This window comes from Nicotiana attenuata, unplaced genomic scaffold (assembly GCF_001879085.1).
Source record: "Nicotiana attenuata strain UT unplaced genomic scaffold, NIATTr2, whole genome shotgun sequence".
NCBI lineage: Eukaryota > Viridiplantae > Streptophyta > Magnoliopsida > Solanales > Solanaceae > Nicotiana > Nicotiana attenuata.
Window position 1 is genome coordinate 52,677 of NW_017674353.1, and position 17,412 is coordinate 70,088.

General features: G+C 39.1%; 3 protein-coding genes across 3 annotated transcripts; 1 reads left to right on the plus strand and 2 right to left on the minus strand.

Annotated features, from left to right (window-relative positions):
* Nucleotides 1-1,249: 1,249 nt before the first annotated feature.
* On the minus strand, nt 1,250-1,819 carry LOC109218485 (putative ripening-related protein 1). The gene has a single exon (XM_019382849.1). The coding sequence runs from the start codon at nt 1,817-1,819 to the stop codon at nt 1,250-1,252; it is 570 nt and encodes a 189-aa protein (XP_019238394.1).
* Nucleotides 1,820-8,510: 6,691 nt separating this feature from the next.
* LOC109218486 (putative ripening-related protein 2) lies at nt 8,511-9,326 on the plus strand. The gene is made up of 2 exons (XM_019382850.1): nt 8,511-8,646; nt 8,911-9,326. The coding sequence occupies exons 1-2, from the start codon at nt 8,511-8,513 to the stop codon at nt 9,324-9,326; spliced, it is 552 nt and encodes a 183-aa protein (XP_019238395.1).
* Nucleotides 9,327-9,741: 415 nt separating this feature from the next.
* LOC109218487 (actin-depolymerizing factor 10-like) lies at nt 9,742-11,983 on the minus strand. Its single transcript, XM_019382851.1, has 3 exons — nt 11,844-11,983; nt 11,047-11,312; nt 9,742-10,110 (listed from the first exon to the last, which is right to left on the minus strand). Exons 1-3 carry the CDS (start codon nt 11,844-11,846, stop codon nt 9,960-9,962), a joined length of 420 nt encoding a protein of 139 aa, XP_019238396.1. The 5' UTR covers nt 11,847-11,983; the 3' UTR covers nt 9,742-9,959.
* Between the last annotated feature and the right edge of the window lie 5,429 nt (nt 11,984-17,412).

Sequence of the window (17,412 nt, forward strand, 5' to 3'; positions counted from 1 at the left end):
GGGGGGTGGGGGGGGATGCAATGAAGACAAGATGATGAAAGTAAAAATAATTAACTAAGATATTTTTGTTCTTTGTTGCTTGATTTAACCAAGTTTATTGAAGAATATATGTGAAGTGTGAAGATACTTTCAAATCCACGAGAGGTGCAATTTTTAAACTATAGTATCATTTACAAGTAGTTCATGTATGAAAAGAACGAGGAAAATCATATTTGTCTCAACTATAACGAACTTTACATAATAGATCGATACTGATGCCAAAATTAGCAATAAGCATTGGGGCTTTAGTTAATTAAGAGAACCAAGCATAGATGTTCTTGAGTTAAAACTAAATCAATAATAGTACTGTAATATGCAGCTTATAATTATCAAATTCAAAAAATAAAAACAAATAAACAAAAGAATAGGAAAATAAGATGCAACATGAAGGATAAGTGGTGCTAGCAACCGGTACTATAAAAAATTAATTAACATAAAGGAAATGTGTTCTTACATGGGCAGTGAACCATTTTGACTAGGAATATAGCTAGCACCTAGCTGTTGGTAATAGTGTAGAACTGACCAAATTTACTTCTTCATACACATTAAAAATATCTGTTGGTCCTCTGATTTCTTCACGCTATATGTATTTCTAGGCCAGTCCTACAACGTTCAAATCATTTGTAAGAGGAAAGGTCACTGAAGGCAGTTTTGAGAATGAAGAGACTATGAGCTGCAGTCAACTTTTTTTGTCCTCAATAAATATAGAGTTTAAAATGACTTTTCATATGACTTATCATCAATAATCACAATAAATAAATAATGTAGTTAATATATCATTCAAGATTGCAAGAATCAATGTCCCCACGTAATTAAAAAAAAATGTCCATTGCATTTTCATATTCTCATACATTATATGTTGAAAAGATGTCCAGTAGCTTAATAAATTTATTTAAATCTACATTTACATTTTTGTACAAAAAGTGGTGTAGAAATATTAGTGTTTGTTTGAAGGGCAAAATTGTTATTCAACTTTACATGGCCATTTTAATCTTTTAACTTTGACTTAGAGTCTTCACACTTATAATATAGTATGATATGATAGAGAATACCGTTACCTAATGTGAAGCAAAGAGTGGTATATTGTTTACCAGTTGTGTAAAATTAGTAATATGGTAATATAGCTTTTGAAGAAAGTTAATTAACAGAAACAGAAATATTCAAACGAGATTGATAACACATTGGAGTACAAACAGGCAGTTTAATTAGCCTATTCATCAGACCAAGTTATATCCAACTCCCCCCATTCGTTCATGGGCACATGTAAAGCTCTCCAAACTGCTTGTGAAGCTATAACAAGGTTATTAGGACAAGGTGGTTGATAATCATGTTTCTCATCACAACCCATAGTTGAGTCACACTCATCCACAACCATGGCTTTTACACTTATTCCATTATTAGCATTTATTGTAATGTTACTAAGGCACCTTCCTCCTCCATTGTACCAACCAGTGGAAAGAGCTACAACATGTGTATGATCAGAATGATACTTGTTATCACATTTTGATGGTCCATATCCATCTCCACCCTTTTCGAAACTATTCAATGTGAGAACTGCTTTGGTACTCTTCTTAGAAACTGGGGGTGAACATTTGTAAGTAGTGTACACTTTGCCTTTGATGCAACATATGTCATCATCTTCAATGTCACAGTGTCCCGTCGGCGGCTTTTTCGCCTTTATCTTGCCGCTAGGATTGCAGGTTGGCAATCTTGCATCTGAGGAACTAGCTAGAACGAGTAACACAATAAGAGATGTAATACCTAATCTAAAGATCTTCATGATCTCTCTCTCTATTCTTAATTATAAAATCTTTGGTTTCTGAATAATGGAGAGCTAGCTGGTTTGTCTATATAATTAATGTTTGGTCACATAAAACTCCAAGGTTGTGTTCAAATTCCAATATCCTCTAAGTTTTTCGTATGTTAAAAAAATTAAATGGCCCGTCTAGATTGTATCTTCTCTTGAGCTTCCGTACACAGATTCCTATAGGCATGTATTTTCTCATGACAAAAAGACAACATAATTTGATTCGAAAACAAATTAGGAACCAAAAATGGTCTCCATCAGCTTAACGAAGATGTCACGGCATTTAGCGACTGTTGTCTTCTGCTGTCCGCCATAGGACTTTTACATTGAACGCCTACTCTATCACAATGCTCTCTTGAAACAACATTATTTCTAAAACTTGGAATCTCAATCCTAGGTCCTTTCATTTGGTTATATTTTACAGTTCCTAGACGTGTGTAATATAAAGGGGAAAAGGAGAAAGGGAGAGAATAGAGTGATAAAGGACAGTCGCCACCAATAATATTGTTGTAGGTTGCCGTCCCTAAGTAGCGACCTGCATAAGATCTATTTTGTAGCGTATTTATTTACTTTTTATGACAAGCTTAGTGCTAAAAACTAATAATAACAATGCGACGGGGAGGATGCACATTTCCACGCCTTGCAGAAATTTTTTACAAAAATTATATGTAAAATAAAAAAAAAATGTCTCCATTAGCCAATGTATTTACTGTGATAAAATGAATACTTTACAGAATAATGTACTTGGCTTCAACAACTCTATTTGGATCAAAAGATATTACAACCTTTTTGAACAAATCAATTAAAGAAAATGAAGGGGTAAATCTTAGTCATTCATAATGAATTCCAGATCAATGAACTAGAGGAAGAATTGCATACAAAGAGAAGTGAAGATAAACGATCTCATTGAAACTTGTTAATATTGTCCTCATTAACCAATTGAATAGAACTTATTACATATTACAACGATCGCTCAGGATCACTTCACTCATCTCTCTGTTTTTCGAAGCTCCCGAGAGGAGATAGATGGAGAATAGGAGAGATATTTTTCTGGAAGAACCCCCCCCCCCCCCTGTGAGAGGTTTTTACCCTCCTATATATACAGCCCTGGACCTCCGGCTATGTGGTCTATCCGACGCTTCTTCTATGCCTCACACTCCTCGGTTACTTGCTGGAGGTCGTCCTTTACTGCTTCGACGAAAGTCGTGAGAGCAGGATATGGAACACCTCATGTTGATCCTTATTGCCTCGCCGTCTGTGAGCGGGCGTTAGTCGGTCTGACCGTTGTGGTCAGATTTTGACCAATACAGTTAGTCCCTCCGTCTGTCGGGGTCGTCCCCTGTCGGGATCGGCAGACGGATTATGACCGCTGTCAACCCGAGAGAAATATGACTAATCACTCCTTGGTTGTACTACGTGGATTCGGAAAGGATGACGACACCCTTTTGGTATTCCAGGACTGTTGCGACCGTTTCGGAACCGAAACGTCGTTTGTTCTGAAACATCGTTTCATGGTTGCAGCCATTATGACACACGTTCTTAGAGAGTTGAAATGTTTCGTGTGCCACCAGGTTTGATAAGCGACTCTTGGGTTTCGCGCTGGGGAGGTTTATGTTTCTTATAAATAGAAAGAACACATCATTCGATTGACACATTCCCTTGCCTTTTGCCTGAAAGAATTCTTGCGAGTATACTTTCTTCCTGATAACTTCAAACTTTTATTTGCTTCCTGTGAGCCGAAAAACTCTCATCCTTTCCTTTCATCGCTTTTTTTTGTTGCTAAGTTGACACAATGGCCGGTAATTCTTCTCGCGCTGACCTTCCAGCCCCGATTCCGGCACTGGCAAACGATACTCCGGCCACCGGAGGGGCAGAAACGGTGGAGGATGAGGAGGTTCCGTCAGTGGCCGAGATCTTGCCCCGCCCCGGAAGAGTATGGGCTAATTTTAGCGGTCGCGTCGGGGAGGAGCCGGAACCTGTCCCCTCAGTAATGAAGGAGGAGGATATTGCTGATTTGAAAGTCCAGTGGGGAATTCCCGGCTATATCGATATGTGGCCGGCTGTGGGAGACGACATCGTCCATTTCGACCGCCCCGAGTACTACGTGTTCTACGCGTACCCCTTCCTTATTGGGTACACTCTTCCTCTCCCACTCTTGGTGGTGGACTTCTGTCGCTTTTATGAGGTATGTCCTGCCCAACTCTCGCCGTACCTGTATAAACTGTTTCTGATGTTGCTCAAGTTCGTGGAGCTCGCCGGCCGTGAGGTCACTTTGGGGCATATGCTCAACATCTTCGCCCCTCAGCATATTCGTGGTACGATGGTCCACATGCGCCTTCGGGGGTCAAAGAGCCTGGTGGTGAAAATGGACGACAGGGCTAACCGTCATTTTTATGAGAATTACTTCTACGTGCGGACCGAGCATCTCTTGGCGGATCCAACGGGGTTCCCTGAGAAATGGAACTTTGCGCGTAAGTTTGTATGTTGTTTTATTTTAGTCGATGGGATGCACGACCATTTCTTATCGTGATACTAAATCTTTGCCACTTTTTGCAGCCGCGAGATTGCCTCCTCCACCCGTTGACAGTATTCGTGAGTGGGTGGGCGCTATTCTCCCTCATACGGCGGGGATCCGCACATGGGCGGCCTTCTATGACAAGTATGGGCGCAAGCCTCTTTCTGGTGAGATGTCGTATCCATTTGTCATTTTTTTTCTTCCCTTCTTTGTATTTAATTTCTCACGTGCTGCTCGTCGATGTTAGGGAGGGTACGGAGGGCGAGGGCTCCTCCGTTAGCTTTCCGGCAACCAGCCTAAACTACTCGCCCTATCGCAGTACCCACTGCTCGTCCTTCGTCGAGGGCCGCTTCAGTTGAATCTGCGGCAGCAGTTGCTCCTGCTGAGACCGCTTCTCCGGCTGAAGTTCCGACTCGTGTTGCTCGCCCGACGGGTGAATCTCCGCCTACTGAGGATGAAGGGGGTCCTTTCAAAAAGCGGCGAGTGGGGTTCGAGACAGCACCCCCAACTATGATTCATCAGGACGACTCTCCTTCAACGGGATCTGGAGTGGGGGTTGATACGGTTCCCCCTGTAGGGACGGAGCCGGCCGTTGCATCTGCTCAACCAGAGACTCCGGCTATTGTTGGTGATCAGCGTCCTGCCGCGACGGAAGGTCAGGTTACTGGGGCCGCCGTTGTGGTTTCGGACGTACCCTCATCCTCTGCGCGTGGTCGTACTTCCTCTTCAGCTGCTGACAGAGGAAAGGGAGTCGTGGTCGACGACTATTAATCCGAGTCGCACCTCGACCCTGATGATGTTAGGATGTTTGAGGAGGGCATTACCCATTCGGTGGTTCAAGCGGGAGGTCCGACCCGCTTTCTTGAGATTCCTTCGGATGTCAACCTTTTGGGGTATATGGAGGATTTGGTGCTGCAGTTCGATATTTTGTGCTCCGAGGCCGAGACTATGGCCCTTCGGAACGTTCCTGATACAGGTTTGATGGACGAGGTGGCCGCTATGGGCTTAAGAGTAAGTTACATTATCCCTGTTGTTTTTCTTTCATTTTTCTTGATGACGGGGGGCTAACCCATATTCTCATTTTTCAGACGTATATGCTGGAGGTGGAGAGTATTCGCAGGGCCAACATTCGGGCCAAAATCTTCTTGAAGATGCTGGAGAAATATCGGCGCTATCGCGACAGGTGTCGTGAGATGCATGAGCGGCTGAAGGCTAACCCTTGTGACCGGACTCTTGGCGAGGAGTTAGAGAAGAGGGACCAGGAACTGTTGCAGGCTATTCATAGCAAGAGTGCGCTTGAGGAGCAACTCCATGCGAAGGATGAAGAGCTCGAGCTGGGCAAAGGAGTTGTTGCGGAGTGTGAATATCTCCAGGAGAAGCTGAGGTCGATGCAGTCTGAGATGGATCAGAACCTCCTCAGGGTCGAAGCAATGAGTGCAGAGTGGGTGGTAAAATTGGCCGAGATGGAGAGAAAGGTAGCCGGGTTGGAATTCATGGAGAATGCCTGGTCCTCAGCTTCGGCGAGGGCGGCGGCTTTAGAGGATACCATCCGCGTCCTCCAATCTGAGCAGGAATCGGAAAGGGCGACGACCACGCTAAGGGAGGAGAGGCTTGAAGAGCGCATTAGTGAGATCGACCGGGAGGTCTCGATCTTGGGGGATCGGGTCGATGCTCTGGAATCTGAAAGGGAGCAATTGCTGGCTCAACTTGAATCTTCCTTTGCCGCCGTTCCTCGTCAGTTTCATGAACTTTAGGTCCATGCTGAAGCGCACCGGGACATATATAGGAATCTGTGGGAGGCGGGCAAGGTGACCGAGGCCGAATATGAAGAAGCGCGGGTGAAAGCGCGAGAATCTCACGTCAATTGCGGGTATGACTCGGCGACGCCAGAGGCTGACTAGGGCGCGGGCGCCGAAGGTGAATTCCCCGGAGGTGATGGTGGAGAGGGTGCTGATGATGATGCCGAATAGAGGGGTAGTGATTTTGATTTGTTTTTTGCTTGTTGTTTTCTTCCTTCATTTTTTTTGTTGTCGGTGTTATTTCCTTCTTCTTTTCCCTTGTCGTTGTTTTTTTTTATTGTTGACTTGGGCCTCATGTAACCCGCGACCATTTGCGCAATTACTTTGTATAAAGAAGAGCTTTTCGCTGTTATTTGTCTTGTACTTTTACCTTTGTTTTTGTTTTCCGTGATTACGCGCGAGATAGATTTCCGCACGGCGAGTCCCAATCTTTTGTACCTTCTAATGGCCCTTGGCCTCAGAATTATTTCGAATTCTCTTTGGCGATGGCTTAGGGTCTTGAAGGGTATTACTTCAACCTATTGACGTGTCGAACCGTCGCCATTCGTTAGATCGAGGTCGAACTCCTCTCTTTTGGCGAAGGCCCTTGGCCTTAAAGGGTGTTATTTAGACTTATCGAAATGTTAGCCCGTCGTCGTTCGATCGAGGTCGAACTCTTCTCTTTTGGCGAAGGCCCTTGGCCTTAAAGGGTGTTATTTCGACTTATCGAAATGTTAACCCGTCGTTGTTCGATCGAACTCTTCTTTTTGGCGAAGGCCCTTGGCTTTAAAGGGTGTTATTTCCACTTATCAAAATGTTAACCCGTCGTCGTTCGATCAAGGTTGAACTCTTCTCTTTTGGCGAAGGCCCTTGGACTTAAAGGGTGTTATTTCGGCTTATCGAAATGTTAACCCGTCGTTGTTCGATCGAGGTCGAACTCTTCTCTTTTGGCGAAGGCCCTTGGCCTTAAAGGGTGTTATTTCGACTTATCGAAATGTTAGCCCGGCGTCGTCCGTTCGAGGTCGAACTCTACTTTTTGGTGAAGGCCCTTGGCCTTAAAGGGTGTTATTTCGACTTATCAAAATGTTAACCGTCATCGTTCGATCGAGGTCGAACTCTTCTCTTTTGGCAAAGGCCCTTGGCCTTAAGGGGTGTTATTTCGACTTATCGAAATGTTAACCCATCGTCGTCTGTTCGAGGTCGAACTCTTCTTTTTGGCGAAGGGCCTTGGCCTTAAAGGGTGTTATTTCGACTTATCAAAATGTTAACCGTCATCGTTCGATCGAGGTCGAACTCTTCTTTTTGGCGAAGGCCCTTGGCCTTAAAGGGTGTTATTTCTACTTATCGAAATGTTAGACCGTCGTCGTTCGATCGAGGTCGAACTCTTCTCTTTTGGCGAAGGCCCTTGGCTTTAAAGGGTATTATTTCGACTTATCGAAATGTTAACCTGTCGTCAGTTTCGGAGAATCGGGCGTCTTTTGGGAGAGTTCCAGTCAGCTAGATATTTTTCGCATCGGAGTGCGTAATACTGGAGGGTATGAAACGTCACCGTTTCACTTATGTTTGTTCGGCATGTTCATACGAGTTTCCTTATTTGACTCCTGCCTTTCGGTCCGGAGATATAATCGGCGGGTGATATTCCAATTGCCGCGTGGTAGTTTTTCATTCCTCGATGGAGGTGTTTCTTTGCTCACTCGATTGCGCGGTGTTTGTGTTCCTACTTGAGCAGAGAGCAGAAAGCAAGTTAGAACGATACTATTCTTAGCCCCATCCAATGAATCGGTGAATCAGAGTAGGTTGATAACATAGCTCGTTTTTCTTGGCCTTTCGATGAGTGATGGAGCCGTTCCGATATTCGATATTCAGCTTTCTTTTCCTTTCTAGGCTGCATCTTTATTACGCTTGGATAGGGCCTCGCCTTGGCGATCTTCTCGGGGGATAATCGTGTTCCTTGCCTTTGATCTGGAAGAGACTAGGACATTTCACTAAGAAATCCCCACAGACGGCGCCAAATTGTTTGGATCAAAAGATATTACAACCTTTTTGAACAAATCAATCAAAGAAAATGAAGGGGTAAATCTTAGTCATTCATAATGAATTCCAGATCAATGAACTAGAGGAAGAATTGCATACAAAGAGAAGTGAAGATAAACGATCTCATTGAAACTTCTTAATATTGTCCTCATTAATCAATGGAATATAACTTATTACATATTACATCGATCGCTCAGGATCACTTCACTCATCTCTCTGTTTTTCGAAGCTCCCGAGAGGAGATAGATGGAGAATAGGAGAGATATTTTTCTGGAAGAAGCCCCTCCCTTGTGAGAGGTTTTTACCCTCCTATATATACAGCCCTGGACCTCCGGCTATGTGGTCTATCCAACGCTTCTTCTATGCCTCACACTCCTCGGTTTCTTGCTGGAGGTCGTCCTTTACTGCTTCGACGAAAGTCGTGAGGGCAGGATATGGAACACCTCATGTTGATCCTTATTGCCTCGCCGTCTGTGAGCGGGGCGTTAGTCGATCTCACCGTTGTGGTCAGATTTTGACCAATACAAACTCACTTTTAACATTTCTTATTGCTAGAGAACTATAGGAAATCAGGTTTTCGGTGACTACTTACTGTGGCAACTACTTTAGTCGCCACCAATAGTAGTGCTATAGGTCGACCTACCCAAAATCTCTTTTGTCGGGCAGTTTTCACCTTTTGGGGCGAGTTTAATCGCCACAAAAACTCATTAAAGCCGTGACAATTTTTGCAATACTAGCGGAACTGCGGAAGGATCAAAGGGATAACCAGCAGGAAACTGCAAAACTGGCTACCAATCACTTTGTTTCTGCAAAGACAATGGCTGTTCTAACTATCAACAGTCTCCAAAAAGGTGGTGGGAAGTCGTCCAAGTGTGACAACAAGTACCATTCGGATAACACACCGGTGGTTGCACTCTCAACGGGTTGGTTCAATGGCGAAAAGAGGTGTATGAAGAACATTACGATTTATGGGAACGGAAGGGAAGCGGATGCTATGGTTGTTGACGACTGTGATTCCACAATGGGATGTGACAACCACCATGATTGTGATAACAACATTGTTGACGCGTCCAAAGCTGTTTGGAAGGCTCTGATAGTGCCTAAGAAGCAATGGGGCCAACTTGATGTTTTCTGGTCTGATGCTACTGCTTGAATTTAGTTTAGTGTTTTTTTCCAGATTAATGATCAACATCCAAATGTGAATAAAGCCTATAACAAGAGAACTAAGCAAGAAAATAAAGGGCTAGCTGCTGAGTTAGCTGTTTTTTATTCACAATCAGAAGTATTGTACGCAGCCTTACCCTGTGGAAACATCCTCTTGCAGAAATGCAGGGTAAGGCCACGTATAATAGACCCTTGTGGTCCGACCTTTCCCGAATCCCGCACATACCGGAAGCTTAGTGCACCGGGCTGCCTTTTAATCAGAAGTAATAAAGAACTATGTACTTTCATATCGAACATTGGTTTATCAGCTCAACCATCTTAAGCAAATCCTGTTTTGGGACTTAATTCAGATAAACCCTTGGAGAGTTCTGGAAAAGCAAAGGAATTTACGATAACAAAGAGGGAAAACAGGTAAAAATTTCAAATAAACATTGATGACATTCTTAATCAAATGGTCACAAGATCATACTAGTAGCCTAGCTACTAAAAAGACAAAATTGAACACCATATATAGTAAAAGAAATAACAAAGAACACATTCCTCAAAATCCAATAAACGAAGGGCCTGTATACAAATTGCCAATGAATATAGGCCAAATATATTTAGGTAAGAGATATTAATTTCAACGAGCTCTCCCAATGAAGGTATCCAAGCTCATCTCACTTGCATCAGTAGCCTGCAACTCAACCTGGACACCATCTAATTCTCTCCTGAATCTGTCTTTGGAGCTTGCATACAACATCTTACTTCTTACTCTTGCTGTTTCTGGTGCCCTGGATGTAAAACGTTATACATGATTAATTAGCGCCACACAAAATTAATGTTGAATTCTATGCATTGACAGTATAAAAAATGTTTACAGAATTAGGTCACTTGCTTCAGCTTACCGAGGACATGACCCTAGATAGGGATGTGGAGGTCGAGAATTAGGGCCGAAGGTTGATATGTATCGATGGTGTCTCCTAGTATTACCAGTAGTATTAGTAATATTCTTATTACCTATTCCTAGACTTTTTATTATATGTTGTGTCTTTCTTACCGATAGTATTAGTAATCAGTGGTGGAGCCAGAATTTTCGTTAAGGGGTGCCAAAATATATAAAGGTAAACATACCAGGAAATTAAGGGGAGTCAATATATATATATATATATATATATACATATAATTTATTTTTGTACCTACCTACACAGTGTATTTTTCCCGCAAAGGGGTGTCATTTGACACCCCTTCCTATAAGGTGGCTCCGCCACTGTTAGTAATATTCTTGTATTTCTTATCTCTAGATATTTGTTAGTATACGTGAGTCTTTGTTTTTCTTTTATTTTCTTGTTATTGTTATGGTTGCTTCCTTGTCACTGTTCCTTGAGCCAAAAGTCTATCGGAAACAGCCTCTCTACCTTCTCAAGGTAGAGGTAAGGTCTGCATACACACTGCCCTCTCCAGACCCCACTTGTGAGATTATACTGGGCTTGTTGTTGTTAGGTCACTTGTAAGGTAATTACACTAAAAATTCTAAGACAAACATTAATTGATAACCTAAAGTAAAAATGGTAACTAATCTACTATCACAAGTTAAACTGCATTGATATTGTAAAAAATCTTTACGCTGTTAGTATAAAGATAAATAATCAGAGTAACAAGGACATATATGTGGATAATGATGAAATAATTAGCAATTGAAAAATTAAATGAAAGGATAAGATTGTTACCAAGCAACAAAGAAGATCTTGCTTTTCTGGACATTCTCGTTTGTGGTAAAGTCATAATCAAAAACTGCATAGCGACACTCATTGGGAGGTAAATTGTTGGCAAAATCTTCATGAGTCTCATCATTTCTCCCAACTTTCTCAACCACAACTTGATGCCCTGAATCATCAATCTTGAACACTATATATCTGTGGTCTCTTTTCGCTTTCAGCTCCAAAAATTTCAGCTTGCATTCATCACTCACTGCTATCCCTGACGCCGAATTCGCCTACGCAAAATGGCACCAAAAGAAGAAAGAAAAAAAAAAATAGTACAGTTCATATACATGCATGAACATAAATTAAAGAAACAATTGGTACGTTAATAAGTTCATCTTTTCTGAGAGATTATAGAATGGGAATCGAAACTTCAACTTAGAAAGGGTATAATTGCTTTTAAATTACCCTCTTAAGCATTTAAGATTTTGCATTATTTCTATTGAAAAACTTTGGTTGCTTTTTCTATGTAATTACGTCTAGTGCATAAATCATGAAAGGCATATCATATTCAAGTGATGGGGTCTGGGAAGGTAACGTGTACGCAGACCTTACGCCTACCTCGTGGAGGTAGAGAGACTGATTCCGAAGACCCTCAACTCAAGGAATATATACATGACAAAATACAACATTCGAAATTTGGAGCAAACCAAAAGCAGATGATTTGGCCATGTTAAATCGGAAATGAGAATACAGTATCATTTCTTGTTATAAATATATGTATCACATAAATCTATACAGTGAAAGAACTGCGTACAACATACCATTTGGGTAAGTGGCGAGCGATGAAACTTCTAAACCAATAGAAATGAAGCAAACTGATCTGCAAATGAAAGAAAAGGAAACAGGGCGTGAAAGGGAGAGAGAAAGAGAAAGATGCTTGATTTTGGAAAGGGGCATTGAAGTTGGAAAGTGCCTAAGAAATGTTCAAAGGACTGAGAGCTTTTTCAGGTTGCACAAAACAAGTTTGTTAGTTTTGCTAACTGCTATTCTTCCTCTTCGTTAATTCTCCTATGATTCTGCGTCCTACATTAATTATTACTCCCTCCGGTCCACAATAACTGACCAATTTGCTTTGGACATACCCATTAAGAAAATACTAAATTCTAGACGAAAACAATTAGTATGACCAAACTACCCTTCATTAAATGTTGCACCATAGTTATAGTAGTATTTACTTCTCTTCTCAAATTTGAGGAGTAAATGACTTTTAGGGATACGTACATAAGGGTAATTGTGGAAAAATAAATTGAATTTTTTCTTGATTATATAAATGGACACTTATTTTGGACCAAAATAAAAAAGCAAATTGGTCACTTATTGTGGACCGGAGGATGTAGTAGTAATTAGTTTCCCATCTAACAACATAAAATTTATTTCTCATCAAATTAATTTAAGTGAGAAAATTTAAGTGGTTTGGATCGGTTTTCTCTAAAAGAAAAAATCAAACCAAATAAGTAGGTTCTTCAAATATTGGAACCAAACCAAACCAATTAAGTCGGTTCTTTATCAATTCGATTTTTGTCGGTTTTTCGGTTTTTTCAGTTATTTATCGATTTTTTTCTTAAATATGAGACATACATTACCAAACACATATTTCAGTAGCTGTATTTTCAAAGTAACACTATCAAACCAATTGCTCTTTGAGAAATCTATCATTTACCAAGATATATTGATGATAATTGAAGCAAATAATGATGAATAATTTAAGTACTCAATTAAAAATCGATTATTTTTAATATGAAATAAATTCTTGTGCTTAGCAAAAGAAAACTATCAATCAAACTACTAGAATGTAAAGGCAAAGAATTATATTATTATAATAGTAAAAAACTAGACTAAAAATACAAACTACTAATATGTACCATAAAATATTAGAAACTTTATATATATATATATATATATATATATATATATATATATATATATATATATAGGTGTAATAATAAATTTAAATAGCTACTTCTATAGTCGGTTTGGTTCGGTTATTTTTTAATTAAAATCAAAACAAAACCAAATTTGATCGGTTTTTAAAACTCAAAACCAAAATCAAACTAAACCTAAAAAGTATCGGTTTTTTCGATCGATTTAGTTCGATTTTCGATTTGGTTCGACTTTTTGGATTTTTATGAATACCCCTAGTTACCCATCAACAGGGATAGGATAGAAAGCTTATTGAAAAACTGAGGCAATCACGCTTCGCTCTAGCAAGTGGTGAGCATTTCACATAATTACTTGAGGCCATCTCCAAACCCTGTCTCTATTTTCTCCTCCAAAATGGAGTAAAGTTACTCCAACCATTACTCTATTTTTTACTCCAAAAAAGAATATTCTATTTTATATTCTTCTCTCTCTTCAATATTATATTATTATTTTTACTTAAATTTTATTTTTTATTTCTATTAAAGAAAATCTANNNNGAGAATTGAACAAGAGAACCAAATCACCCACTTTGAACTCCTTGCTACGAGCATACTTGTCATGAAGGTACTTCATCTTGTCCTTGTACAAGGACGAACTGGAGTAGGCATGGAATCGGAATTCATCAAGTTCATTAAGCTGCTCCACATGAAGATTTGCTGCCACATCCCATTCAAGATTCAGTTTCCTCAAAGCCCATATGGCTTTGTGCTCTAACTCAACCGGAAGATGGCAAGCTTTCCCAAACACCAACCGGTACGGAGACATACCAATCGGAGTCTTGTAAGCAGTCCTATAAGCCCATAGAGCATCATCCAATTTCTTAGACCAATCAGTCCTATTTGCATTAACCGTCTATGACAATATACTCTTAATTTTCCTATTTGAGACTTCAACTTGGCCACTCGCCTGAGGATGATAAGTAGTAGAAACTTTATGATTGACACCATACTTTGCAAGCAAATTGGCAAAAGCTCTATTGCAAAAATACGACCCCCCATCACTTATGATTGCACGAGGAGTGCCAAACCCTTAGTAAAAAGGTCGTCGGACGAACCTACGAACGCTGTTTACTGGTGCCCTGGATGTAAAACGTTTATACATGATTAATAGCGCCAATCAAAATTAATCGTTGATTCTATGCACTTGACAATATAAAAAAATGTTTACAATTAGGTCACTTGCTTCAGCCTTACCGGGAGGACATGGACCCTAATAGGGATGTGGGAGGTCGAGAAATTAGGGGCCGAAGGTTGATATGTAATGATGGTGTTACTCCTAGTATTTACCAGTAGTATTAGTAATATTTCTTTATTAACGCCTCATTCCATAGACTTTTTCAGTATATGTTGTGTCTTTCTTACCGTAGTATTGTAATTCCAGTTGGTGAGTAAGCCAGAATTTTTCGTTAAGGAGGTTGCCAAAATACTATAACAGGATAAACAATACCAAGGAAGATTAAGGGGTCAACTATAATAACTATATATATACTTATATATGATACATATAATTTATTTCTTGAGTATCCATCATACACAGTGTATTTTTCCCGCAAAAGGGGTGTCATTTGATCACCCTTCCTATCAAGGTGGCTCGCCACTGTTTAGTTAATATTCTTGTATTCTTATCTCTTGATATTTGTTTAGTAATACGTGAGTCTTTGTTTTTCTTTTTATATTTCTTGTTATTGTTAATGGTGCTTTTCCCTTCACTGTTCTTGAGCCAAAAGTCTATCGGAAAACAAGCCTCTATACCTTCTCAAGTAAGAGTAGGTTGCATACACACTGCCCCCCTCATGACCCCGACTTGTGAGTTATACCTGGGACTTGTTGTTGTATAGGTCACTTGTTAAGGTATATTACAACTAAAACATTCTAAGACAAACATTAATTGATAACACTAAAAGTAAACAATGGTAACTAATTCTACTATCACAAGTTAAATGCATACTGATATTCGTTAAAAAATCTTTACGCTGTTAGTATAAAGATAAATACTCAGAGTAAAAGGACATATATGTGGATCAATGATGAAATAATTAGCAATTGAAAATATTAAATGAAAGGATAAGATTGTTACCAAAGCAAAAAGAAGATCTTGCTTTTTCTGGACATTCTCGTTTGTGGTAAAGTCATAATCAAACTGCATAGCGACACTCATTGGGAGGTAAATTGTTGGCAAAAATCTTCAATGAGTCCATCATTTCTCCCAACTTTTCAACCACAACTTGATGCCTGAATCATCAATCTTGAACACTTATATATCGTGTGGTCTCTTCGCTTTACAGCTCCAAAAATTTTCAGCTTGCATTTCATCACTCACTGCTATCCCTCGACGCGAATTCGCCTACGCAAATGGCAACCAAAAGAAGAAAGGAAAGAAAAAAAATATTAGTACGTTCATATACATGCATGAACATAAATTTAAAGAAAACAATTGGTACGTTAATAAGTTCCATCTTTCTGAGAGATTATAGAATGGGAAATCGAAACCTTCAACTTAGAAAGGTTAATAATTGCTTTTAAATTACCCTTCTTAAGCATTTAAGATTTTTGCATTATTTCTATTGAAAAACTTTGGTTGCTGTTTTCTATGTATTACGTCTAGTGCATAAATCTGAAGGCATTATCATATTCAAGTGATTGGGGTCTGGGAAGTGTACGTTGTACGCACGACCTTACGCCTACCTCAGTGGAGGTAGAGAGACTGATTTCGAAGACCCTCAACTCAAGAATATATACATGACAAAATACAACCATTCGAAAATTTGGAGCAAACCAAAAGCACGATGATTTGGCCATGTTTAAATGGAAATGAGAATACAGTTATCATTTTGCTTGTTATAAATATATTATCACTGAAAATCTATACAGTGAAGAATGCGTACAACATACCATTTGGTAGAGTGGCGAGCGATGAAACTTCTAATCATAGAAATGAAGCAACTGATCTGCAAATGGAAAGAAAAGGAAACAGCGCGCGTGAAAGGGAGGTAGATAAGAGAAAGATGCTTGATTATGGAAAGGGGGCATTGAAGTTGGAAAGTGCCCTAAAGAATGTTCAAAGAGACGGACTGAGAGCTTTTTCAGGTTGGCAACAAAACAAGTTTGTTATTTGCTAACTGCTATTCTTCTCTTCGTTAATTCTCCTATATGATTCATGCGTCCTACAATTAATTATTACTCCCTCCGGTCTAAAATAAACTGACGCAATTTGCTTTGGACATAAACCCATTTAACGAAATACTGAAATTCTAAGAACGAAAACGAATTAGTATGACCAAACTAACCCTTCATTAAATGTTGCCCAGACCATAGTCTTATAGTAGTATTTACTTCTCGTTTCTTCAAATTTGAGGAGTAAAATGATCTTCTAGGGATACGTACAAAGGGAATTGTGGAAAAATAAAATTGAAGATTTTTTTCTGATTATATAAATGGACACTTATTTTGGACCAATAAAAAAGCAAATTGTGTCACTTATTGTGGACGGGAGGATGGTGTAGTAATTAGTTTCCATCTAACACATAAAATTTATTTTCATCAAATTAATTTACAGTGAGAAAATTTAAGTGGTGATGGTTTTCTCTAAAAAGAAAAAATCGAACCAAATATAGTAGGTTCTTCAAATATTGGAACAAACCAAACCAATTAAGTCGGTTCTTTATCAATTCGATTTTGTCGGTTGTTTCGGTTTTTTCAGTTTATTTATGCGATTTTTTTCTTTAAATATGAGACATACATTACCAACAACATATTTCAGTAGGCTTGTATAATTTTCAAGTCTAAAAATCAAAACCAATTCTCTGGATCTCATACCAAGTATATTGATGATAAAAGCAAATAATGAGAATATTTAGTACCAATTAAAAATCATTAATTTTAAAGTGAAATAAATTCTTGTTGACTTAGCAAAAAGGAAAACCTACTCAACAAACTACTAGAAAAAAGGCAAAAATTATATTATTATATAGTAAAAATATAGGAACTAAAATACAAACTCACTAATATGTTACCATAAAATATTAGAAACTTTATAAATATATTATATATATATATAATATATATATTATATATATATAGTCATAATCGTGTAAAAAAAATTTAAATAGCTACTCATAGTCTTGGTTCCGTTATTTTTTTAATTAAAATCAAAACAAACAAAATTTATCGGTTTTTTAAAACTCAAAACCAAAATCAACAACTAAACCTAAAAAGTATCGGTTTTTTTCGATCGATTTAGTTCGATTTTTCGATTTGGTTCTGACTTTTTGGATTTTATGAATACCCCTAGGTTACCCATCAAACAGGGATAGGATAGAAAAGCTTATTGAAAAACTGAGGCAATCACGCTATCGCTCTAACAAGTGTGTGAGCATTTCACATAATTACTTGAGGCCATCTCCAAACCCCT

Coding starts and splice junctions, on each gene's coding strand:
- LOC109218485 (XM_019382849.1), bottom strand. CDS start 1,819: ATGAAGATCTTTAGATTAGGTATTACATCTCTTATTGTGTTACTCGTT.
- LOC109218486 (XM_019382850.1), top strand. CDS start 8,511: ATGTGGTCTATCCAACGCTTCTTCTATGCCTCACACTCCTCGGTTTCT. Junction 8,647..8,910: donor TCCTTATTGCCTCGCCGTCT/GTGAGCGGGGCG, acceptor TTGCAATACTAG/CGGAACTGCGGAAGGATCAA.
- LOC109218487 (XM_019382851.1), bottom strand. Junction 10,111..11,046: donor AAGATCTTCTTTGTTGCTTG/GTAACAATCTTA, acceptor TTTTACATCCAG/GGCACCAGAAACAGCAAGAG.